Source organism: Agrilus planipennis, unplaced genomic scaffold (assembly GCF_000699045.2).
Source record: "Agrilus planipennis isolate EAB-ADULT unplaced genomic scaffold, Apla_2.0 scaffold59, whole genome shotgun sequence".
In the NCBI taxonomy this organism is placed as follows: domain Eukaryota; kingdom Metazoa; phylum Arthropoda; class Insecta; order Coleoptera; family Buprestidae; genus Agrilus; species Agrilus planipennis.
The window spans coordinates 860180-887109 of NW_020438942.1; the positions used below are offsets into that span (position 1 = coordinate 860180).

The 26930-nt window shown below is 35.7% G+C and overlaps 1 protein-coding gene across 39 annotated transcripts in view; it reads left to right on the forward strand.

The window, feature by feature from the left end:
* The first annotated feature begins 3325 nt into the window (after positions 1-3325).
* Positions 3326-26930, forward strand: part of LOC108737894 (collagen alpha chain CG42342-like) — a 193916-nt gene continuing 170311 nt past the window's right edge. For 16 of the 39 annotated variants that reach the window (XM_018471046.2, XM_018471059.2, XM_018471047.2 and 13 more), the window contains exon 1: positions 3328-4205. In XM_018471046.2, coding sequence (XP_018326548.1) covers positions 3770-4205 — 436 coding nt within the window. In that variant the 5' untranslated portion in view covers positions 3328-3769. Of the gene's footprint in view, positions 4206-26930 lie in introns of all 39 variants that reach the window. The other 23 variants (XM_018471066.2, XM_018471061.2, XM_018471070.2 and 20 more) reach the window with 5 other exon arrangements.

The window sequence follows — 26930 nt, forward strand, 5'->3', positions numbered from 1 at the left end:
TACTAGGGACATTTTCGGTGACAGTGACAAAGAAACACAGGCTGCCGAAAATAACAGACTGTTTTTTTTATATTCGAAAACGAAAGCTGACGGTAAAGCATTTCTTTTTTTCAGACGGTTGCTCATGTAAATCTATTAATTTGCTGAATCTATTAAGAATTTGATATACATTATACAACACATAATACATATATTGTTAGAGAAGTTAATTTCTTTCTTTTAAATATCCCAAGGATCGGAATAAAAAGAGATAGGTGTACAAGAAGCATGAATTTTCAAAGTAGAACATTCTGTCTGATTTTCATAAAAATACAATAATAGAAAAAACAATGTCGTTCATCATTGTTACGTAGAAATATAGCGAGAAAGCTGGCTTACCTGGAACAGTGTAGTATGATATATTTACTATATCACCCAGAATTTATCATTACTCACCCTTGCGAATTTTCTATAGGTGTTTATTCAAGGAGAAACACCCGGGTATTTGATTGACGTTTATGCCTCATTTCAACGTTCCCTTAAATTTACATTTTATATGGATTTTACGTCAGAATGTTCAGGATGTATGAAATGCCTTGGGAAGCTGCTCTAATTCTTGATAAATTTTGAAGAGAATAGTAACATTTTGTAGGCTACTATCTCTGTGATCATCATCATCATCATCATCATAAGATCATCAGTCCTAAGACTGGTTGGACACGCACCTCCACTGTTTCCTATCCTGAGCTAATCTTTGCATTTCCCTAAAACTGGAACAACCCAGATCCTTAACTACTTACGAACAGTAATCTAATCTAGGTCTACCTTTACCCCTCCTAACTTCTGTTTCTGCCTCTAATAAGTCCCTGACTAGACCTTCATGCCTAAATAAGAAGGTGTTCTACTAACCTATCTCGCCTATCTCACTTTTTCGTTGCCTGTATCTCTTCCGTCTTATCCTTTTCTTTCTCCACTACCACTTTTTCAGTGACTAGGTATACCTATATAATCCGTTTTATCCTTCTTTGTTCAATACCCTCGGCGATACCTAAAGGATTACAAAGAGAACCTTCCGACCACAATGCATCACAGATATTAACTCACTTTTTCACTGTCTGTTCTCTTCCGTCATACCCATTCTTCCCCAGCGCCCCCCAATTCATTGCAGATACTTACTCATTCTTTAACTTTCTGTATCTCATTCATCTTATCCATTTTCCCTCCACGCCTCAGCGATTTTCAAAGGAAGTTGAAGAGAACCTTCCAACCGTATCTACCACAATGCGCTACAGATAGTCACTCACTTTTTCACTGTCTGCATCTCTTCTGTCTTACTTTTTTTTCCTACCAACACCTTGCGATTCCTAAAGGAGGCTGAAGGAGACCCTACGACTCCATCTTTTTCCCCAATCACCACCACCACAACCTAGTCATTCCCGGATTTCTAAAGGAGGCTGAAGAGGGCCTTCTGTTTTGCTCACCACTTTGCACCAGAGTGTTAATTAGTAGGACTGTCCACTAGCCAGAACAAATTTGAGTAATCGGGAGAAGTGTATTGATGGAATCGTAAACGTTACCTATTGATCTGCTCGGTAACGAATGAAAATGCAAAGGTAATTGACCTATTCCGGTCACTAGCCTACATGCATGGTAGATTAAAGATTCACCGACAGGTGCATATAATACTGTCTGCTGTAGGTATGAATTCGGGAAGTAGGCCCCAGTGTGTTTATAATCCAGGCTAATTTAAATTTTAAATTATGTCACCGACACTGCCCTCGACGCTCAACCACGTGACTTTATCATGAGATATTCGATAACATGAGCTTCCTCAACAACAATCCACTACAATGAATTCTGTTAATTTGAAGCGATGTTGTTTGTGTGCATAGAATGCTGTCTAACTAGAATGCATTGTTTTGAATGTGTTTCAGATACACTCACTGATAAAAGCATCTCGTCAAGAATTTTTTGGCCAATTATTCATATCTATGCCAACTGTTTTCAAGGATGACTATTATTAGAACTCACAGTTTATTAGTAATAATCTAATTTCAGTATTTTTTGCGTTCTATGCAATCGCAGGTTTTTAGGGCCCATGCAGAGCTCATTTGGGATTTGTGATGCCCAAAACTGAAAACAATCATTATTGTTAAAAACATACCTACTAGGTAACCATTTAATTTAGATAATTTGGTATCAGACCAAGACCAAGATATCACTGATAATTGCAAAACAAACATCCACACTCTAGGAGCGGAGGTCAAGAATAGTATCGAGACCGATGTGGTTTGGTAGCCACAGTAAAATCCATGGCACACTACGATCTTTATAGCTTGGAAATCATTTTATTTATTTTTTCACGTTTATATCGATGACCCGAAGGAGATATAGTCTCTAGAAGTCCAAGCTTTCAATCATTTGACAATCCCACGTATTTATATTCTAAATTTTATTTGGGGAGTTGATTTGACCGCATTGAGAAAGGGGTTGTTTCTTCTTTCTTTGACATAAACTGATCAAACCCAACTTAACAAGTCCCCTGCAGACACGATCAAGTACTAGACATCGAATAAGGAAAAAGGATGATATAACCACTACGTATGTCCAAAAACAATGCTGCTGGTGTTGGTATTTGACATGCTTGATGGCTTTCTTTAGAGTTATTAATTTCACATCAAGGAAAGGAAGCTTCTGGCTTATTCTAATGTATCAAGATCAACCTGGTGCACATTCTTCTTTTAGGAAACTGTAAAGGTTGCTGAGCTTTTTCTATATTTTATTATCGATATCTTTTCTTTAGTGACATTAAGTATCTTTTTTTTTAATGTTTGGAAACAGTAAAAACGGAGAAAAACAACCGAGGGACCACCTAAGGAGAAGAACTTTTAAGTCAGGATCATCAAGCTGAGAAAATAATTTCTTAATTATGGACACCGGCTGTAAATCCTAAAATATTTCATCAGAAAAACTGTTTCTATACATACTTTTCATCGATATATTTTGTAAGCAGGAAACCCATTCATTATTCACTTTTGTATTTCATCGGTTGGTTACCTCTTCGCTTGATTGAAAGTAATTTGCTGCCCTGTTTATTTGCGATACGAAATCATCTGAACATTTTCGCGATAATGCAATGTGCAGATGTGTTTACCTTCTTTTCTGAGTCAGGAGTTTACATGAATGCGATTATCATGAAGCATTCCACCGGTGTTTACATATTCATACATCAATTGAAATCATTGATTAACGCAGATGTTATTGTCGCTTAATTTTAAGTCCATTGTTTTGAAAGACCCTTTAAAGTGTAGTGTACACTTGATCGCGTCGAGTCGAACACGCACGAGCAGAACGATCTTCATCCCTCCATCGGCCTGGCCGCATGGCACTTCTCTTCGGATTCGAACTTTAGACAACTTTCGGGCTTCAGTTAGTCGTCAAGCGCGTTCGTCGTTCAACAGAAGGATCGCAGTAGCAACACACGAAGTCCGCGCATTTCACTTCGTTCCACGATATCGAAGACCGCGTATCGTTCAACGAGATTCTTTGAGGCGAGTATTCATTTATTTTGTCATCAATCCAGAACAATAAGAGAGAGTCAGTATCGGTGAACAAAAGAGGGCGAAACAGGATGGTTTAGCGGATGGGAAGGGATCATCTATTTATTTTCTTCGCTGTAGTGTGGGACTTTTGACTCTGACCGGGGAAGAAGGAAAAAAGTTCGTCACGATGAAAGACTATTGTCGTACTAATGACACGAAAAACGTAACGCAACTTTAACGATCAAGCGATGGCTTCAGAAACGGAGGCGAGAATGAACAACCCCGTGCGCCTCGCGTCCAACAAAAAAAAGTGCCCCAAGTCCGAAGACTGTTCGAAACTCGAAATCGATAGCGACACGAGACCAAGTTTTCATTATCGTTCGACCAGTTACAATTTGTTTGTGTGTGTATTGTGTGTTGTGTGCGTTACCGCTAGTGTCTACAGTGTTTGGAGGGAAGCAACCCTCGAGAGCCGGCTGGACGTGCTCGAGGCAAGATTGGCTTCTCTCGAGAGGCGGTCGCCCTTCGAAAATGCCGAAGTTGTACTCGAAAGGTTTCGACGAGAAGTAGAAGACCGCTTGCGACAACGGGTCCACAGGGGGATTGTTTCCAATCGCGGCACAGAAGCCGCAGACACCCTCAGGAGAGCAACGAGGGATGCCCCTGAGTGCGTTTGCCCACCAGGTATGTAAGAAACACGACCCCATTCTTCTAACAGTTAAAAAAAGTAAAAGATGATTACAACTTGTTGAAATAACCCAAATGATGTTCTTTTATCACATATTGAACCTCTTTATTTTTTGGTATTGGAATCTGCAGCGTAAAATACGACTTGCTATATAATATTGAGGCTTCTATTGGAAGATCTTCAAAGAAACATTTGTATCAATGAGCATTTTTTGTGAAGAGAATTCGTCACTCCGTCTTTAACAGTTTCACAAAATCTTCATGATAATTATGGCATACAAATAAAAAGAAAACACTTACATGGTATCGAATAAGAAAATAAAATTACCTGAACATATTAAATAAGTATGTAATAGAATTAAAAAAGAAAAAAGTTATAAGCCTTCAGTACCTACACCACTCAAAAGAAAGTGAGAGAATCTTTCCAGTGGCTAAGTACAGTGGGTGTTTTGTATTTTGTTGAAATGTAAATTAGAGTTCTTTTTAATTTCCATGTGTTTCTGGAAACTCGTTTGTTTGATTATCTTTTAATACCACTGAGGAATGTCACACTTTACTTAATTATGTAACATTTTAAATACACGAATTAATGAATTGCCGGAACGTTCAAACGAAAATAGAATCCATCAGTGCAATTTGTTTATAACGTATTAAGGCAGACAACGTTGTTACTGTATTATATTTAGATATTATTAACATTGTTGTGGAATTAATTAAGCTTTTTAACAAAAATATAGCAAATGTGTCTGCCAAGTAATATGTTTTACAGTTAGCGTAATTAACTTTTTAATGGCCGAAAGTGTGTCTGCTTAAACCTATACGAGACAGTATTAATTTCTGGCACGTATTTTTTTTTAATTTGGTAATTTGGTATGTAGGCACTTTAGCGGATTTTGGCTGTATAATACCATTTAATATTATCATTTTTTCAAATTTTTACAATATTTTGAAACAATTTCAATAAAGATTAGGGCCCTCATTGCTGCAGTAATTTTTATGGAAAAAAAATTTGCTAATATTAGTCAAGGATATAATGTATAAGGGTTCTCTGAGTGAAGGAATTTTAGGAATTGATTCAATAATTCCAGGGATTACTATATACTATATAATATAGAATATTAATAAATACACACAAATTTAGACATTCAATAATTTTCCAATTCCATGGAGTTTTTGTGGAATACTCATAATGTACCTTCTCAAATGTTCCTATTAAGAGTACAGTGTGATATTAAAAAAAAAACTGCAGTACCTAATGCTTAAATTAAAGCTTGTACTCTTGGCAACTGTAACCTTTCTTCTGCGGTGAAACCTTTTATTGTAACCCTCGTTTTTACCTCGAGTATCGGACATAAAAGGGATAAATTGGGGGAGATTGCTAGTGTCACTTGAAACACAGGGGTTATTAAACGGAAATAACGGTTGCGACACGATTGAAGTTGTGTCAAGCATCTGAAAAAAACACTTCCGTAAAATATTTGATGCATTTAATTAACTTGAATAAGAATGTTAAAGGGGTATGTCTGGAGCACGGCGCTGTTAGGGGTGTGACGATGGACGCGGTGAGAAAAAAAAGGTTAGAAGCGTTCGAAATGTGGTGTTACAGGTGAATGATGAGGATATCGTGGATAGAGAAGGTTAGAAATGAGGAAGTATTAAAAAAAAAAAAATAGGAGAACAGAGGACTCTATGGAAGTCAATAAAAAATAGGCGAGATAGGTTGGTAGGACACCTTTTCGGGAATGAAGGGCTAGTTGGAGATATATTAGAACCAGAAACAGGAGTTAAGAGGAATAGAAGTAGACCTTGATTCGATTACTGTTCATAAATAGTTTAGGATGTGGGACGTTCTAGTTTTAGGGAAATGCGAAGATTAGCCCAGGATAGCAAAAAGTAGAGATACGTGTCCAATCAGTCTTAGAACTGATGACCTTATGATGATGATGATGATGATGATGATGATTAGTGAACAGTCAAGCAGTGTTCTTCTGCTATAGTGATGAACAAAAATACTGTTTCACATTTAGATTTGTGTTGGTCTTACGATTAATCACCACTATTCAACTATGACCATTATAGTAGTTCTTAGGCTTTCACGGCCGGCGTCTATCGATGCTGTGTTTTCTTCCGGTCTTTTTGGCCGTGGTCCGTGGAATCTTGCTTTTCCAGACGTTTCGCCGTGATGTTACGACTCACCACTGAAGATGCCGTAAGCAAAGAACGGCGAAACGTCTGGAAAAGCAAGATTCCACGGACCACGGCCAAAAAGCCCGGAAGAAAACACAGCATCGATATGACCATTATATGTTAGAAACCTCTCTCCTTGTACTTTCAGTAACAAAAGAACTTTTAAATTTTTGAGAGCTATTTATAAAAATTACTTCTCACATTTAACATCAACTTACAATGTAAATTTCGGACAAACACTCCCAACCTATCATTTCCAACCACTAAATATTTTATGACACTTAATTATCTTGCGCTATTAGCCAGTATTTTTCACACTGAATCCTGTAAATGATTCTTACAACTTGTACCGATACGACTCTTGCATGAGATATCTGCCGATGTGCGTATGCATGGTGAACTTTTACTTCCTTATTACCCTGAAGCAATCGTTTGGTCTTCAAGAAAACCAATAAAACGTCAGGTATTGGCTAAATTACCTCAACGCATAAATGGCTTGGTGTAAGTAGTTTGTCATGACCTATCTGGCTGGGCATTTAACATAAGAAAACATAAAGGGCTTTCCGACAAACAAACAGTTAAAATATCACGCAGAGAATGATTTATTATTACCTATTACCAAATTAGTGTCATAAAACTTGCGAATTCTTCAGATTTAATCCAAATACAAAACAAGTTTTGCGAATGCTTAGGTTTATAAAATATGGAATGGTCTTCCTTCTGGGTGACTTTGTAACTACCAGTTTTTTATTTAATTTACCGTATGAATTCTGAATGTAAACAAGTATATGCGACTAATGACCGCGTTGGAGCGAGTTGAAAACCTCAGAATTAAGTGACGCTCAAATAGGGAACAAATTTTATTGAGCCGTTCGCCCTGATGGTATATAAATCGCATAATTAATTTAGATATTCTAAAAAGATTGTTTAGACTATATGTTCGATACTGGTACGAAAGGTGGAAGTTGAGCGAGACGAAAACAAATAGAAAGAAGGGTTGGAGAGGTGATGATGAAAATGCAGTGGTTAGAATAGGTTAGGTAAGTAAGTACAGGGTAAAATAGGAGAATAAAGGGCGCTGTGAAAATCAAAAAGGAAAAGGAGTGGATAAGTTGGTAGGACTCCTTCTTAGACATATTGGAAGAAACATATGATGGAAGGGTAGCGGAAGACTTTAAATTATTGTTCGCACAAATAAGTTAGGATGTGGGATGTTCTTGATTTCAGGAAATATGATGAATGAGTGAAGGTGAATGTCTAACCAACTTTCGGACTGGTATCTCTTCATCCTCATGATCTTCTTAGAAGATCAGTGTCGTTTGCTAGGTTTTTGTTTTGCTTATTTTGATGTGGTGTTATAGGCGGATAATGAGGATGATGAGGATGTCGTGGGTAGAAAAGGTTAGAAATGAAGAGGTATTGGAAAGAATAGGAGAACAGAGGACTCTATGGAAGTCAATAAAAAATAGGCGAGATAGGTTGGTAAATAAATACTACCTTCTTAAGCGTTGTACATGACCAATAGCAAAAGAAAAGTTTTTATGTGGAAAGAGGAGGTTGTTTCTGAAGACTCTCATTCAGACTGTCGTCACATGTGCAGGAATTAACGTTTTAGTTGTCCTTTTTTACATCAGGCTTTTATTATAGATAATGTATAATGTAATTTAAGACAGGGAGAGCTCCGAAAATTAAATCGCCCAGTATAGAGGAGCACTCGTGTGTGTTTACGCTATCAACATTATGTGTTTTGTTTCAATGGAAAACAAGTGATTATAAATAATGATTTCTAATGGTTTTGTGTCTCGAGCAGGTTATTTACTAGTAATTTTTTGCTATTAAGTTGTCGCTATTCGTCTGGTAGACAAAGGGCTATTAAGTTTCTCATAAATCCTTAACCAGATACCTTTCAGTCCACACTTAGCCTTCTTCTTTGAACTGAACAAAAGATACAAAACAAGCTGTAGTTTCTTTAATTACAAGAAATTCTAATTAGAATTGTGCTAGAACATTCATTATTAATAAAAATGCAATTTACTTTAAAATTAGAACTTAAAAGAAACAACAGAAGCTAGCAATAAAAATAAAAACGTCCAATTTAGTTTAATAATGTACTTATAGCGATAGCATAAGATTTTGCTGTTGTCTTACTGGAAATCATGAGTTACCGGCTCCAAACTCTGAAGAACAAACTACTAGAGAGTAGACCAATTATTCACGTCTTCATTCTTTCCTATTGTTACAAACTGAACTTTAACTATCATCTTCATAAAGTCATCAGTCCTCAGACTGGTTGGACACGCACCTCCACTCTTTCCTATCCTGAGCTAATCTTCGTATTTCCCTAAAACTAGAACAACCCACATCCTTAACTATTTGCGAACAATAATCTAATCTAGGTCTACCTCTACTCCTCCTAACTCCCGTTTCTGCTTCTAACATATCTCTGACTAGACATTCATGCCTGAGAAGGTGTCGTACTAACCTATCTCGCCTATTTCTTATTGACTTCTATAGAGTTCATTGATCTCCTATTCTTTCTAATACCTCTTCATTTCTAACCTTCTCTATCCCCGATATCCTCATCATTCGCTTGTAACCACATTTTGAACGCTTCTAACCTTTTCCTTTCCGCCACGCCCACTGTCCATGTTTCGCACCCGTACAACGCCGATTTTTTATTTTTGCCAAATGATTTTCAATCAACCAATTGCACTTATTTTGCATATAGAAAATTTTGGCCCTCCTTTCTTGTTAATTGCTCTGAATTGTTCGCTTAAACAGCGTACGCATAACGGCTTGCGTTAAATATTAAACTTAATTAAAACATTGAAAAAATGCGAATAAAGCTTTAAGCTGTAACACAGTCTATGTCGTGTCGACCCAGTTACTATGCGGCTTGCATTATTAAATAATTATTTATCTATTTAAAATCTACGTCAGCTGTCGCCCGTATGTGCATGAATTTTATTATAAAGTAAAGCTTCGCTAATAATTAATAATTAATGGACAGATGAAAGGAAACGTTTGGTTTCAAATGTTTGCTGTAACTGCTTTAACAACAGTCTACTTTTAAACGTTACAACTATTCAATTATTGAAACAAACGTTACCGTTATTACCAATGGGGAAATGAAAGACAAATAAATCCTTTCAGAATGGATAAGTGAATTATTTAGCGTAGTCAGTTGGAAATGATTATTATTTGTAATATCTAAATCAACAGTAATAGCCGTTAAAATTCAGAATAAAGCCAAGTAACTTTATGCAAAATAATTATGTACACAGATACCTATATACAAGCAACAAGGAGCCTTGCGAATGGTATCATTTTTGACACTAATTAGATATAGAAATGTACAGCTGCCAGACCTCAAAGGGGGCTTTTGAAAAGACAAACATTTTTTGGACGCGTTCTGCTTCCATGAGAAGAAACTGGCTGCCATTTTGTCAACTAGTCCATTGCAAATTTACCGGCCAGTTTTGCTATTTAGTGTCAAGGTTGCTGCAATTGAGTCTAGCATAATCAGTAAGTAGACTCATCTTTATAAACACAAGTAAATCTGATGAATTACGTAAAATTAAGTAAATATACCCATTTCATTCGGAATGCGAAGATATAGAATAGGAATTTTAATTGAATTAGAATGTGAATAAGGGAAAGAAACAGATTAGTCTATGTTACAAAGGTGACAAACAGTATACCTAGTAGTGTCTTAACAGAGTGGTGCAGCCTGTTTTTCGTTTCATTAAGCTTGACACTAATAAGATGGAGACAAGTCTTCCAAGAGCAAGCTGAATCGTATTGATACTTGTAGGTGGCATTCTAAGGGCAACGACCTCACTTCCAGATAGAAATATGTATTCTATATTGGAACAGTATATTGTGCAACTACCCAATAAGGGAAATGGGTAATCTTTACAGGTGCATCGATTCTTGCCTTACAAGGAGAAGTGTCAGTCGCTTTGGACCTATTTATCTGTTGAAAGGTTTGATACTGAGTGAGTTCTTTTTGTAATGAAGGGTCGACTGCAATAATAAATGATGTACAAAACAGTTTTTTAGATTTAAATTTTGGATTATGCGCCATTTTTGGTTATCTGAACGCAAGCTTTTTAGAGAACTAGATTATGTAATAAAATTCGAAATGTTTTAAAAAGGTTAGCAGTGCATCGCAAAAATTGGTAATTATCCAGAATTGGGGCTCCAGTCCAAAAAGTTTTTCATCGATTTCCGGTCATTCTACATAATAGAATTAGATATTAGAAGGTCACGGAGACATTTTTTATGACTTCATTAATAAAAAAAATTATTTTGAATGATATTTTTTCAAAAGGGGAGATCATGGGCGAAAGAGGAGAGTGTTAAAAGTTATACAAGCTTCTAATCTTCTTATCTCACGATTGTCACTGCATAAAATTATTTTAGTAATACATATATGATATACCCTCTGATGTATGCTATAATAAAAAAAGTGTGTCTCCCCCACCTGAAACAATTTTTGGAACGATTTTGGTCTGGAGCCCCAATTCTGGGAATAGTATGAAATTCCGATATTGTACTAGGAAATGTATAAAATTAATGCTTTCTCTGAATAAAATACTCAAACATATCAGCTCGCATTCGGCGGGCAGGGGCATTATTATAAACTCCAATCTGTCATAAATCTACCTAACCAAACAATGCAGGTAATTATCCAGAATTGGGGTAATTTTGAAAAATTATCATTTAAAAAAACTTTTGTTTTTATTTATGAAGTCATAAAAAACTGTCTCCCCCGCTTTCTAATATCTAATTCTATTATATAGAATGATCAGGAATCGATGAAAAAATTTTGGAGCGATTTTGATCTGGAGCTCCAATTCTGGATAATTACCTACCCAGAAGTAATTTCAAGATAAAATATGATTGAATTTAGAATTTTGTCAGGAAGGATCCTGGGAAAGGGCATATCTCTAACCGCTTGAAATGGGTTGTACAATGTTGATTTAGGTAGTTGACCAGTTGCACTAATGTTTTCGGTCTGTTTGCGATATACCTGAACATCTACAACAGCGGGTGACAAAAGGGCCTTCTTTTAGTAGTTTTGCAAACAAGATGAAATGTAGATGTGAATATTAAATAGTTGTACATTACCGATATCCTTTTCAGCACGTTATCTTCCAAGTTTTACCTGAATCCATTTAATACATTCTTAGAAGTGTAACCACAGCTGAGTTTATTGCACATGATTGCCTTATTCATACAATAAAACTTCTAATAGCAAACAATAACGTAGATACTGTACCTACTTGTTCTACCATCTCCTCTGGATAATCGTTGCAAATGTAATTTTTATAATTGGAATTGTCAACAGAGATAGTTTATTTGCCATTGTTGCTTGATTATTTCAAAGGAAATAGGGGGCTAATAAATGTTATCATATTTATGTAGTTCACACTTTACTCCTACTTGTCCTGTCTTCTTGTTCCTGTAATTCCCAAGTAAATATATGCTTCCCAACATCTTCAAACGGCATTACGCCCCTACACAAGAAAATCTATCAGCATAATATGATTGTGTTAAATATTACAACATCCATGCGTGTACAGTACATGTAAATATATGTAAATATGCCTGTTTACTAATTCAGCAGGACTGTCACCACAGCCAACATAAATTCAAAATACACTCATACCTAATATCGATCTACGATGGTAACTTATAACAAAACTGTACATTGTAATGAACAGCATACGAAATGCAGTTCCTGTTTTCTTATATCATATCTTATCACACTTACATATGTGGGAACGATTGTGATTTGCCACTAGAGCTGCAATGCTGCAGAACACAAAACGTTTGCCTATAGATTCGGCACGAGGCGAGATGACACCTCATAATTCCAAGTTACATAAGGAAGGTCTATTCTGTAAATACAACAGGACAGAGACAAGACTTTCAAACGAAAATGTTTCATGTTTGCCTGTTTCATTCCAACAGTTTACTAATGCTGGAGCAGGGAAGTTGACAGATGACGTCCATCGGCTTGTTAACTTTTTTGTACGTAATTGGAATCGCCGATTTAAAAAAACACGTTGCGAAGTTGCATTTCCGCACAGTGTTTCACTTTTACAGATCCAACGCGATCAGTTTATTCTCATACATCCTATATTTCAAATATCTCCAAATACAGTAATCACCAGAAGGAAGATCTGGATTCCATGGCGGCTACTGAACGTTTTTTCCGGAGAGAAGATTACATTCCCAAGGAACATGTCATTGATGAAGTCTATAGACAGTGTGAACTAAACTGCTGATACTAAATCCTGCAAGAATGTTCTTGGAATTCCTGAAGAACTGGGACCAAGGACTACCCCCAGCATTTCAGAGAATTCCCCTTGTTGATTTTCTAGCCCATACAATACCTTAGAACTGTGAATAGGGCGTTATGCTTCTTCTGGGGATTTTTCTTAAACCGAAACTGGTAATTAAAAGTTCCATACCATGAAGGTTGAAATGGAAATTGACTTTAGCACAGAACATCATATTTAAGAAATTGTCGGAGCGTTCCACCATAACGTTCACAAAATTGAACTAAAGACTGGAGTCGCTGGGGTTCACTTCTTGAATAAGCTGGATCTTACTAGCCTTTAGATGCAAAATCTTTCTTAAAGTAGTCCTCTTGATGATTGGATTCTTTTCCGAGTCGATTTCGAGAATTTTCCATGGCGTTCTTATTGATTTTGAGCGGCCTTCATTAATTTTATTATTCTGTTGTACGGGTGCGAAACATCGACAGTGGGCGCGGCGAAAAAGAAAAGGTTAGAAACGTTCGAAATGTGGTGTTATAGGCGGATGATGAGGATATCGTGGGTAGAAAAGGTAGAAAAGGTAGAAATGAAGAGGTATTGGAAAGAATAGGAGAACAGAGGACTCTATGGAAGTCAATAAGAAATAGGCGAGATAGGTTGGTAGGACACCTTCTCAGACATGAAGGTCTAGTCAGAGACATATCAAAGGCAGAAAAAGGAGTTAGGAGGGGTAGAGGTAGACCTAGATTAGATTACTGTTCGCAAATAGTTAAGGATGTTGGCTGTTCTAGTTTTAGGGAAATGCGAAGTTTAGCTCAGGATAGGAAAGAGTGGAGGTACGTGTCCAACCAGTCTTAGGACTGACGACCTTATGATGATGATGGTGATTGTTAGACTGTTGACCCGAATATTTCGAACATTTTAATCTACCAACACAGTTAATGTCTACCCTGTATATACAGGTCGCCATTGTGACGATAAATGTCAACCTTTAATAATTTTGTGCGCTCAAAGTTGAAGTTTGATTTTCTAATGATGCGACAAAGTTTTATCCCCTGGCGATATTTCCCGGATATGAGGTAGAAGGCGCAACGCTTTTACGTTACCAAAAAGTTTTAACTGGGTAAATAGAGTTTACGAGTCGTATGTACGAAAGAAGCTGAAACTAGCGGACCTTTTTAGGAGTAGGTGTCTGGAAGTTTCAGAAAACGTTTTCGATAAAGTAGTTTCGAAAAATTCACCGTGGCTACGGTATCCAAAACTTTCCCTAAAAGGAGTTCACAGGAACATTCTATGAATTAAAGCTGACACTATGTTAATATCTCGATGAGATAAATTAGTAATTTTTTCAAAACGAGTAATAGTGCAGAATTTTACCAATATTGACTTTTAGTTAATATTAGAATTACATAATCATTCACTAGTTGAACATTCTGATGAACATCCTGATCCGTCTAACTTGCTCCATGTTTCTCTTTGATCATTTAAGCAGTGTAACATTCTATATATGATCATTCACTTCACTTCTGTCTTCATTTCGTTTGTTTCATCTTATCCTCCTTCACCATGCATTCTCCACCTTCCTAAAGGGGTGCTAAAAATGTCTTTCTGGTCAATTTTGCGTGGTTTTTCTAAAGACATTGGTCTCAAAAATTGGATGGTAGGTATGTATTGTTTGTCGAAATCTTTAAACAATTGTATGCAGTATATATTCTTGGAATCGGAAATAAAGTATGAATGTTTCAGTACGTCCATGAACCCTCCTTGGGGATTATTTCTCTTTACTTATTTATTAAAATAGCACTATATAATTCTGAATTTATAAAACCCGATTGATATATGTGTACCGTGTAGTTTCAAGGAGTTACTAGATCTGATTGAATCGTTCTATACGTATTAAAATTCTTGTCAGAATTTTTACAAAATGTCTAGCAGACGTCTTTCGGGACGTTCAATGAATTTTACGTGGTGTTGAATATTTATGGACCTCTCCACTGGAACTTTAAAAAAAAACGTCTCATTTCAACAGATGCTGTAAAAACACTTAAAAAAACACAAGAACAGACAATCTTCGACCAAATATCCAATCGTTCGAACAATTTTTTCAACATGTGTATGCTTTACTATACGACATCAAAGAATAAAAGCGTCTTGTTCATTTGCAAATGCATTTTTGATATCCAATCGTGCTGCCTTCGATGCAATCAATATGTTTTGTAACATCACCAACTACCAGGACCAATTATTTATACTGGCTCGTATCAAATGAGCCGCAACCTATGGTCAGTGTGAGAACCAATACAAAAAGTAATGACAACAATACTAATTACTCATTTATTTTACAATGCCTTGTTTCCTTTAGTTGTGTAGGCACAGGCTTCCGTCAGTATGAGAACTCTTAACTAAATCAACGGCTCGTTACTACATCCAAATGCGTTTTGATATTGTAGGAATAGTTTTGATGAAATTAGGTGTAATTTTTAAACCCCAAAATGTTATAAAATTGAAGAAATATTTATTAGATACTATTGCTATGTATGTATATTTAGTTTATTGTTTACATCCAAAGAAAATTCTTGCAGGTATGGAACACTGTTACCTGAGCACCTTAAGATCTCTTGCAGGTATGGAACACTGTTACCTGAGCACCTTAAGATCCAGCGCAATGTTTCTGTTAAATAATCTAGTCGGCTATTCCGTGTGCATTTATCAAAGTGCTGTCGACGTTAAATTTGTCTGATCGAAGACATTTACATAGAGACGAAGGCCAGCGTTTTGATTAATTCAAAGACGAAAGTCACGGCCAAGTTCACGAAGATCGATATTATCACTGGAAATTTCACAACCATTCAAAATTAATGTATGAACATTGTATGTCACCGGTATAGTAGTGTGGTAGGAATCAAAATAGACGGGCATGTCTATTTATATTTCAACTACCATTAAGGTACAACCGCTCTAAAGGAGAATGAACCAGTGTTTGGTTACAGTATGTCTTGTCCCACGTGGTCATAAAGTCATAAGTTTATTGTTTTTGTATGTTTGGAGCGCGGCGTTGTACGGCTGCGAAACATGAACAGTGGCGGAAAAGAAAAGGTTAGAAGCGAAGAGGTATTAGAAAGAATAGGAGAATAGAGGACTCTATGAAACTCAATAAAAAATAGGTGAGATAGGCATGAAGGTCTAGTCAGAGACATATTAGAGACAGAAACAGGAGTTAGGAGGGGTAGAGGTAGACCTAGATTGTTCACAAATAGTTAAGGATGTTAGGTTAGTTAGGGAAAGTTTAGCTCAGGATACGAAAGAGTGGAGGTACGTGTTCAACCAGTCTTAGGACTGACGACCCTATGATGATGATGATGATGATGATGATGATGATGATGATGATGATGATGATGATGATGATGATGATACAATTGGTATGACAACTTTGGCTAAAAGTTAAACGTCTTAGTAGACACCTTTCCTTCAATCAGAGAGATCTGACGAGATAGATTCGGTTGGTCTGGCATCTAGTGAATATATCCAATTGGAGTCAATTTTATAAAATTAAAATGTGTTTCGATATCGAAAGTAAAATCCTCAGTTAGAGACTTAAGGTCAAAAGTAAGAAAAGTTTAGAAAGTAAAAGACTTGACGACATCACCACATCAAAATGATTTCATTTTATTCCATTTTCATGCAGTAATCAAGTGTGGAATGTTGGTTTAGTATCCTTAAACATTTTTAACACATTTTAAACTTCTGCTTAATATTTATTCTCTTTAGATTTAACTGCATATTTAAAAATTCATCAAGTAAAATTTAGCTGCAATTACCTTTCAAGTAGAAATTCGAAATAATTACTTGTAGTCATTTGCAATTTTTATTTATGTATCGTGATGCATTGATGCACATTTTTAGACACTACATTGATTATGTTCCATTAAAGTAATGGTTGCATGTACGTTCGAACGTAACTTCATCGTAGAGAACATTGTCAGTATGATTGAGTTAGCAATTTGTTCTTTAATGATTATTACATGAGGAATAATTGGAATCTCATTTGTAAATTTAATGGGCTACGAAAGTAAATAGAGGTTTCATGTTCCAAATTTTCATGAAGTGCCAGAGATAAAGAATATTTTTTCTATAATCGTACACACTATGTGCATGCATAATACGAAAGCAAATTATCACATTTTTACAGACTATAAAATATATATCTACCAATATAGGTACTTGTGGTTATAATTGTTCGTGATTAATACACCATTAAAGGTACATTCAATTGTAAAAGCTACATCATCATTATGATCAACTTCAGCCCGAAAACTGGTTGAAAACGCACCCCCACGTCTTCTTGTCTTGAACCTATCAGCAATTCCTGGAAAATTAGAGTAGCCTACATTTCCCAACCGTTTGCGAAGAGTAATCTAACCTAAATCTATCTCCACTTCTTTTAACACCTGCTTCTGTATCTAATATGTCTCTAACTAGCCCTTCATACCTAAGAAGGTGTTTTACCAACCCCTTCCGTCTATTTCTTATTGATTTCCAGAACTCCCTGTACGTTAAGCAAGCTTTTTTTATATTTTGCATCGGTGGTTGATAGCATTGATGAGCAAATCTACATTAAAAGATCCTAAAAAGCTTCTTGTTGCATTTTAGGAGATCTACCTAAAGATGTGATTGGGGTAAGTGGCAAGAACAATGTTTGCTGTATGAAAGACAGACAATCTAGTATATTTCTATTTTTGGACAATTGATCTGCTTCCTCAAATCAAGTTGAGTCATAGTAATTGTCAATTAAAAAGTTGTGGATTCCTTCTTCGCTAGGGAACAGAAGGGGAACTGCTCATTAACAAAGAGGAAGTAAACAAACACGTTTTTCTGTTAATTAATTGTCACCACAATAATTATTTCACCACGTAGTGGCTGTATCTGTTGGAAGAATTAACAAGTTTCGATTAAGAAACTTTTTTCATTTTTGTGTTCAAATGTACCATACGATTGTATTGTGAGAATCCTGAGTTGATTTTACCTCGGCGCCGAAAAACACAGCAGAATTGTTCGTTCGTGATCGACAACCGAACAACTCATCTGAGGTTGCCGTGGTCGCTGCCGAAGATGTCAAATTACTAGACAATAGACAGACTTAATACAATTTTATTGTGTTACGGGTGTAAGTGACTGTGTAATGAAGTGATTTGTGTTTGAATTAATGAAATTAAGTTATGCGAAAGCACACAGAACATCGATTTATGCAAAACAGGTTAGTTAAAATTTTTTCATAAGATTTTTGTCTTAGTCTTCTAGGTCGACGAGGTATAAAACGGTTTGTTAGAACTTCTCCTTCATGCATTCAAAGATGACCCATAGCGAGCTTTTTTTATATCGAATTTGTTCTTCATGTAGAAAGGAGTGCTCTTCAGAGTTTGCGTTGCTAGTTTGTTTAAATTTGAGGTCTAGATATGTATGTGCGTAGACAAATTTTGGCAAAAATCTCGCAGTCTTGCTTCCCTTTACACCTCATACGTTAGTTCTTGTTAGCTAATTTAGAAGTGTTCAATATTTTATCAATTGGCTGTGAAGTAATTAATGTTTATTTTTGGAAACCTGAAATAATTAACTAATATTTACTTGACTAGCGTATTTTATTGTTAGTAGTTTATACATTCATATGTCTCATTACTGTCTCATCAACGTCCAAGCTAAATTGTTAGACTTAGATAGCTTTGTACAGAGGTTTGCTTTATGATCTATACCAGACATAAGGAAGGATATTTCGAAAGAAATTTGACCCCCAGGAGGGCGATAAAGGGGTAGCAGAATTTGCATGGAACAGTTTTGTTTGTTGTCAGACGAACACCTATTTTGGTAATTTTTTAAAATCAGTTTTTAAGAAGTGAAATGGGGTTGCACGCACGTGGGTGGAGGAACATCCTAGATGTTGTTAGTGATTTTGTACATCTCGATAAGGTCAAAGGGAGTTTTTCGCTGTTCGAGCGTTAATATTCCCAGTTCGGGATACTGCGGATAACGTTAGCTACCAGGGGAACTTGGTGATTTTCGTCTGGAACATCTGAAGATGAACGAAATTGATGTGGATTCTACTACAAGCCGGACATGGGATTTCTGGATGATTTTAGAAAATGGAGGACTTTACACATAGACTTGAAGTAAATGATGTGAAGCTTGATGTCATCGGCGAAGCGGTTCTAGTCTGAGACCAGGTTATTATACAAATCGATAGTTTAAAGAATTGTACAGTAAGAAGCCAAGGACAGATTTTTGTGGGATCGCATTACAAACCGGCTATAGTGAAATGGTAGAGTTGGCAACCCTGACTCAACTCATTCCTTCCATCTAGTAGTTTCGAATCCTATCGAGGAGCTTTCATGGTATGTCTAGTGAGGAGAGTTTCATTAGAAGCCTATCTTGGGGAACTTTGTTAATCGGTTTAGGATAATTTAGGTATATAACGCCTATCGATCCACCAGCGCCCAGAGCTTTCATCCAACTGTCCACAGATCTCACTAGATTAGCCGTCATCGAGTGGTCAGGATTGATGTCATGTTACTGAGGTGAGATGATACTCTCTCGGAGATGAAGTCTTGGATTTTGCAAACAATGAGTTCTACTTCTTAGTCCAGCCCTGTGCTTGTGAGGCTGATTGACCGGTAATTTAGTCGTGTAGCGGTTGAAGTTTCTCCTCTTTCTTGAATACTGGAGTCACTGCAGCATCTTTCCACGCTCGTGCCAGTATTGAAGGATGCTTTGAGCAGGTTATGGAGGCCACATGTGTTGCGTAGTTTCTCAATAAGATTGCATGACCAGGGGAGGAGTCTAGATCCAGACTACTCAGGACTTGGACGAATCTATGCTTATGAAGGAGACATCTTCCAGTATGGTCCCACCAGCATTTGATGCATCCACGGTGAGGACATTAAGAAACATTGCTGCAAAGGCCTCCGCTGGTCAATTAGCAGTTCTCCTGCTTAGTTTCTGATGGTTTTGGGAATGCCCACATTATATTGCTTCTGGAGCTTTATGATCTAGAGCAGTTGTTTGCTGTCCCTGGTGATAACCTCCTTCACACAGTCTTTTCTCTTCTTCCTTATGTAAGATGTCAAGGAGTTTGTGATTGCTCTATATGCGTTGTAGTCACCGGGCTTATTTGTGGATTGTCATTTTTTTTCCAATCCCTCGGCTTCCTTCTAGCAATTTTGTTTTTTTAGTGGCTTATCCAAGGTTCATTCACGTCAAGTGTTGAGTATGGACCAATAGTAGAGACATTATAGTGTTACAGAGAGACTTCTATTTCTCTTGGAGTCCAAGGTGTCCGGCTGGTCGAACCGCTCCTCTAGGAGTTGTGCAAGATGTTATTGGTTATCAAATAAACAGAAAAATGTGTCATTTCTATGTTCGGTAAACATTTTGCCTTACCTGTAGAGTAATGATTCATTATAAAAAAACTGCTCTGTACAATAAGTGTATGTATTCATCTAATTATATGGTAAAGTAATGGTTTCTATACCGTGGCATTTAAATATTTACACAGGCATCTGATATTATTATTTGCATAATTATTATTATCTATACAAGTCACATACCAACGTTCTTTTAAGTGCTAATTATAGTCGTTAAGCTTTTTATGAATTCTATTTGTGATCGTGAAATAAACGAGACCACCGTTATAAAAATATTGTATAAATCTGTAACAATATATAAAAACGGAAAAAATACGGTAATAGTTTTTTAGATAAATTACATTAAACGTAAGAAATATTACAAAGGGAAATAGCGGGAACACAATTAGGTAATTTATGTTTTTCTATGATACAATAAAATTCATCACACAATTCAATCAAATTTGAAAAGGACGTTAATAAAAACACTTTTTAGGTAAATCTTGTAATGTTGGACTGATACTCCACTTTAAAGGCAATCAAGATTTTTAAAATTGCTTAAACTTTTCTTTACGCTTGCATATTTTACAATTGCTTAAAAAGTGAGAGGTTTAAATGAGATTGTATAGATCGTGAAGCCATTATTTACATACGTAGATTGGACAGGATGAAATTTGGAAGTAATTAATAAAGGACACTCCAAAGAAGTTTTACTCAAAAACTACTACTACAACCGTTATAATTAGTGAATTAGGTAGGAATCAAAGCATCAATATAGAGAACGTCATATTATTACATAAATAATTTGAAGGAAGAAAGCTAAATTTATGAGAGTGACTAGAAACTAAAAGCAAAACAAAGATGGGTAAATTACACTGTAATTATTGATTGTGGTAGAATTTTTTAATATAATTTCTAGGTACTCTCGACTGTCACAAATTAAGAATCGTTGCAGCAAAATCCATTTTGGAATGAGCCATGATCTATGTGACAGCTATTACTTGTTTTGCATCCTATGATCACCTTCAGACGCTAAACGAGAAGAAAATTGCTAACAGTCTGTAAATATTTGAATACAGAACGATCCCCAGTAGCACACGACGTTGGCCCAATATTTATTCTATATTGGTACAATATTGTATATGGGCCCAATATTGGCAATTTATAGCCAATATTGGATATATATAGGATATATACCTTTTTCCTATATTTTAATACAATGTTTATCCGATATTGATCCAATATTANTCATTGGGTTTTATACTTCTTGAACCAAGTTTGTAGAGGGATTGTAACGTATCACACGATCATGAATGATTAAACAGTAAGCTGCTGTTTTATCTGGTATATTGCGTTTAGTTTGAATTTCTAAACGAATATCGATACTTCCAGATTTCACAATTTCATTTTGATAAGAGCAGTCTACTATTACAAGAGGAGCAATTGTTCGAAATTCCTTAGGATCGAATAAGGGTTCACTTACATTACCATAATACGATTGTTGAAAATTAACATACATTTCGTACAAAACAGCAAATCTGGAAAGATCAAAATCTAAATTCAAATTATCATACGGGTACATAGTGGATCCTAAGTGAACTTTAAAATTTGTTAGGTTGCAATGATCGAAAACACTCTTATTTTTTGTAATATCATTACCTTTATCGGTTTGAAAACCAAAAATAATGAAGCGAGGTTTTTCCAACTGTGATGTAGTTTTCACAGCCCAGTTGTGAGAATGTGATTGGTTAAGTAAGGGATATTTATGTAGTTCCCAACTACGAAAAGAAAGTTCCATATTTAAATTGCGATCAACGTAACGTCCCCAGTAGCACACGACATTGGCCCAATATATGTAATATTTATCCAATATTGGTAATATATATAAGGGATGTACCTTTTCCTTTATTTATATAGAATATTTATCCAATATTGATTCAACATAGATAAAACATGTTTGGCAAAATTGAAAGTCCATAAAGACACGTGGACCGGTGCATGGGTACCAAAATTTATTGAAGGCCGATTGTTAACATTTAGGTCGCCTAGAAATTGCATTATGGTCGGAAATGCTACCGGATTTTTCATCTTCTGAAAGTATTTGTTGCAATCCTCGATTAGTGCAAAAAAGTGTGTAAATATAGAGGCAAGCAAAGAAGTGGTAAGTAAATGTATATTTTAGTTGTTTAATTAATTGTTATGTACTGTGTGGTATTCACATGCAGTAATTAATGTTAACTTGATAATATAATAAGTCAGGGAAAAGATAATGTTCGGCATATATAGGTTATTTGTAATGCGTACAGTTGTGTGTTAGAACTCACAATAATATTTCGTTCACATTAACAGCGTTTTTCAGACACTTTTGAAGTCTATTTTGTTGAATTTAATTGCCCTTCAGGTACTTTTGCCGGACCCCTTGGGTCAAAATATCTGTGCTGGTTACTTATTACTAGCATGATACTGCCTGCTCTCCGTCTCACCCTTCAGAAGATCTGTTTGTAAAGATAGTTTTTAAGTTGTAGTTACACCGAATCTTAAATGGACATGTAAGGTACAGACTCGTCAGTGCAGCTCTTATCTAATCTTATGGTGAGTGCATTTAAATTGATATTTCTAAAATTAATGTGATTTTATAAACACCTAATCGTGTTGGACATAATTGGTTAAGTATGTTTTGCCGATGTTTGATTGTATAGCTCCGCCGTGGCGTCATCGCAGTTTATATTTTGTCGTTTTTTATTTTTGTTATTTTATGTAATCTTAGAATAAATATTAAGCTATAGGTCTCATTAAATTGTAGGCTTGGTTGTAGGTAGATATATTTTAGGTGGGTCGTAATGTGATATGTGTTGGTACTGACAATAATTATTATTGCTGTTTCCGAGGATAATGACAAATTTTGTTTTGCATTTTCAGAAGCTGTCCGAAAGCTGTTTCAAAATGCTACCGACAATGATATTAACAAATCAATTTCGGCGTATTTAGCAGGTGTTCGGGACAAGGAAGGCGGACGGAAGAGTAGATGACATCATTTCATATAATATTAGTTTTTTTTATTTACAAAACATTTGTTTAGAATGTATTTTTTTGTTTGTTCGTAAATTTAAGCTAATTTTCTATAATATAATAAAAAATATATATACCGAACAATTTTTTATTTCAGTGTTCTATTATATTATTATTTCTTAAAATTGGATCAATATTCAATTTTAATATTGGGTTGATATTAAAAATCTACATTGGGCCAATAAAAAAAAATCTGACGTTTCCATCATTGAACCAATATGTAAATATAATATTTTACCAATATTTTTGTGGTACTGGGGTAGATATTGTGCCTATATATACATGATATATTGTAACTATATTTAAAACATATATTGGACCAATCTGGAAAACAAATATTGGCTGTATTTTTCAAATAAATATTGCACATTTATTATTTCCTAACATTGGAACAATATTTAATTTCAATATTGGGTTAATATTAAAAATCTACATTGGGCCAATAAAAAAAAATCTGACGTTTCCATCATTGAACCAATATGTAAATATAATACTTTACCAATATTGTTGTGCTACTGGGGATTACGCACCCACAATTTTCGATTAGATTCGATTAGAGATGAGCGTAGCTCTAGTTATTTTAATCTGAAAATAAAGGATTTTAACATAATTGCGGTCGTGAAAGGCTGCGGGGGTGAGATTGAGTTGTGCAAAATAATGCGAATACGTGCACATGAAGTTTATATATAAATGTGAATATGTGTGTGTGTATATTAAAATCCTTTTGGACAGAATTAGCTTTGGGTATATACGAGCAGCAGATTCGGAAAACTCATTTCGGACCTGAGGCAGTTTTATCAGTGAGCTGCTTTTCCATTTTCTGCTTGGCGATTCGATTAAAAACACATGCGAACGTGTTCCACTGTTTTGCAAGTCAAATGAAAAAATAAACCTGTCTGTACATCGTTATTGTTTTTTCTATTCTTGTTTCTGTTTTTCTGGTTTTGTTTTCTGTAGAGGCGGAATAAATGCGACAAATTTTTAAATAAAAACACATACATACCTGGGTTGATACAATAGATATGTATACGTATCATCATCTAAAATAAATGAAACAGAACTAGTTACATGATTAATTTGGTTTACCTCTCCTATTATGAAAATCTATACACACTAAAAGGAGTATAACTCCAATAATGCATAGATACTTCAATTATTTGCAGACACTCTTCATCAAGCCCCCAACTCAAGGGGCTTCGCAAGTGACTCCATTTTCCAAACATACAGTGTCATTATGTATGTTGGGTTGCCCGTACGTGACGATATATATAGGGTTGCCTACATGTGATATTATGGTTTATTTTTTTACCATTTTGGGGGGGGGGGGTCAAAGAATGCATGGTACCCAAACGTCCTAAAGCCACCAATAGGTTCAAGCTAGTTTAAATTTGTAAGATATAAGAACGGCAGGGTGTCATAAGGTGATCTGTATTTTTGGGAAATCGAAGGAAATGATTCGTAATTTCGGGTCCTTTTTAACCAATTTTCAAATTTGTGTGCGCCACGATTTCGCTCTTTTTAGTGGTTCAACTAAAGATGGATCTAGAGTGATGCAAACTATGTTCTCTCTATGTGACCCCTAACACTTGTGGCCCTGGCGATGGCCAGAAATTCCGGGTAATACTTATACATTGACCTCCAAAGGTACCAGATCATCCACTGATTATTTATTTGAAATCACTTTCACACACATACAGTAATAAGTTGACAGTTGTTGTTACCAGCTTAGCACTTTCATCGCATGACGCAATTTCCATTGCATTCTAAACTTTACTTTCAATTAACCAAGAAACATCATCCTTTAATCATTATCATCATCATAAGGTCGTCAGTCCTAAGACTGGTTGGACACGCACCTATACTTTTTCCTATACTGGGGTAATCTTCGCATTTCCCCAAAACTAAATTACCCCACATCCTTAACTATTTGCAAACAGTAATCTAATCTAGGTCTATTTCCACTCCTGTTAACTGTTGTTTCTGTCTTTAATATGTCTCTGACCAGACCTTCATGCCTGAGAAGGTGTCCTACAAACCATAGAGTCCCCTGTTCTCTTACTTTTTCTAATACCTCTTCATTTCTAATTTTCTCTATCCACGATATCCTCATCATTCACCAGTAACATCAAATTTCGAACGCTTCTAACATTTTCTTTTCCGCTGCGCCCACCGTCCATGTTTCGCACCCATACAACACCGCGCTCCAAACACACCTTTAACAATCTTTTTCGAATTTCTAAATTAACTGTTCTCAAGCATACAAGTGACTTCCTTTTATTGAAGGCGACTCGACCCTGTGCTATCTTTTGCTTTATATCCTTACTACTCCTTCCGCCCTGAGTTATCTGACTTCCTAGATACCTAAAATCAGCCACTTCTTCTAATCTCTCTTCCCTTTAAATTAAAATTAAAATTTGGTATTCATCGATCACTAATAGTATGATGAAGCAGTTTTTGATCATGATTGAAATTTCTTAATACTTGCTTAGCTATAAGCCTTTTACGGTACGGAAGAGATTTAAGTAATTCAATTTTAAAATTACTCCCTTTAAACGGTTATATTGAAAAATGAATATGAGTATCCATCTTGACAGGATAATTGTTTACAAATATGGACGTTGTGATACGTATAATGAGTTTGTAATCACCGTGGCGCAAATCAAATAAGGTTAAAAAGCGAACAAGTTACGACATAATTACATGTTTGTATCGTAACAACGTAGCGTCCACCATAACAAACGTTGGCAATATAATGAAGATCTTACTCCTAAAATTATCCATCAATTAAACCAGTATCAGATGTTCAAATAAACGTTAATTCATTTTATTAATCTAGGTGTGTACTTCATTTACATTTTTATTACTTTTTTTCAGTCAGTTTAAATTCCAAGAGGTCAGAGTTACATTCAAATTAGATCAGAATCGATTATACCTATATTTACATACACGGTCAGTGCTTTGTTGTATAAGGAACTTCCTTGCAGAATTTCAAGTCTCTTGACCCACGGACATGGACTGTAGGTTGATATATCAGTCAGTTCAGCTTGTTTTACATATAAAATTTCGATATATGCGGATAGCAACTTGGAATTAATGTTTGGGTGGAAGACAGGTATTGAAAGGATTGGAGAAAGTATCGCATCAACTGCGTGCGAGTACCGAGGTATTGGACGTGTTGAGGTATCGATGGCTGAGGTCTCGGGATATCGAAAGTACCCCAAGTATCGAAATGTCAGAGTACGAATGGAGTACATTCAAAAAACAAGTCCACCAGTTGGATCGTACCAAATGATACCAAAGATAATCGATTCTACTATATTTGATGCCAATTATACCTCAATACTTTCCTTACTTTGAATAGTATCGATACATTAGAAGGCCTCCGCTAGTCAGTTTACAGTTCTCCTGCTTAGTTTCTGATGGTTTTGGGAATGCCCACATTATATTATTTCTAGAGCTCCATGATCGACAACAGTTGTTTCTTGAGTGATAACTTCCTTCTCATAGTCTTTTCTCTTCTTCCTCCATGTAAGTTGTCAAGAAGTTAGTGATTGGTCTATATGAGTTATAGTCACTGATGTCAAGGAGTTTGTGATTGCTCACTAGGTTTATTTGTGGATTGTCATTTTTTTCCAATCCCTCGGCTTCCTTCTAGCAATTTTCTTGTTTTGGTGGCTAATCCAACGTTCATTTACGTCAAGTGTTGGTGTGTAGTCTGGAGTATGGACGAATAGTAGAGACATTACGATGTTACAGAATAACTTCTATTTCTCTTGGAATCTAAG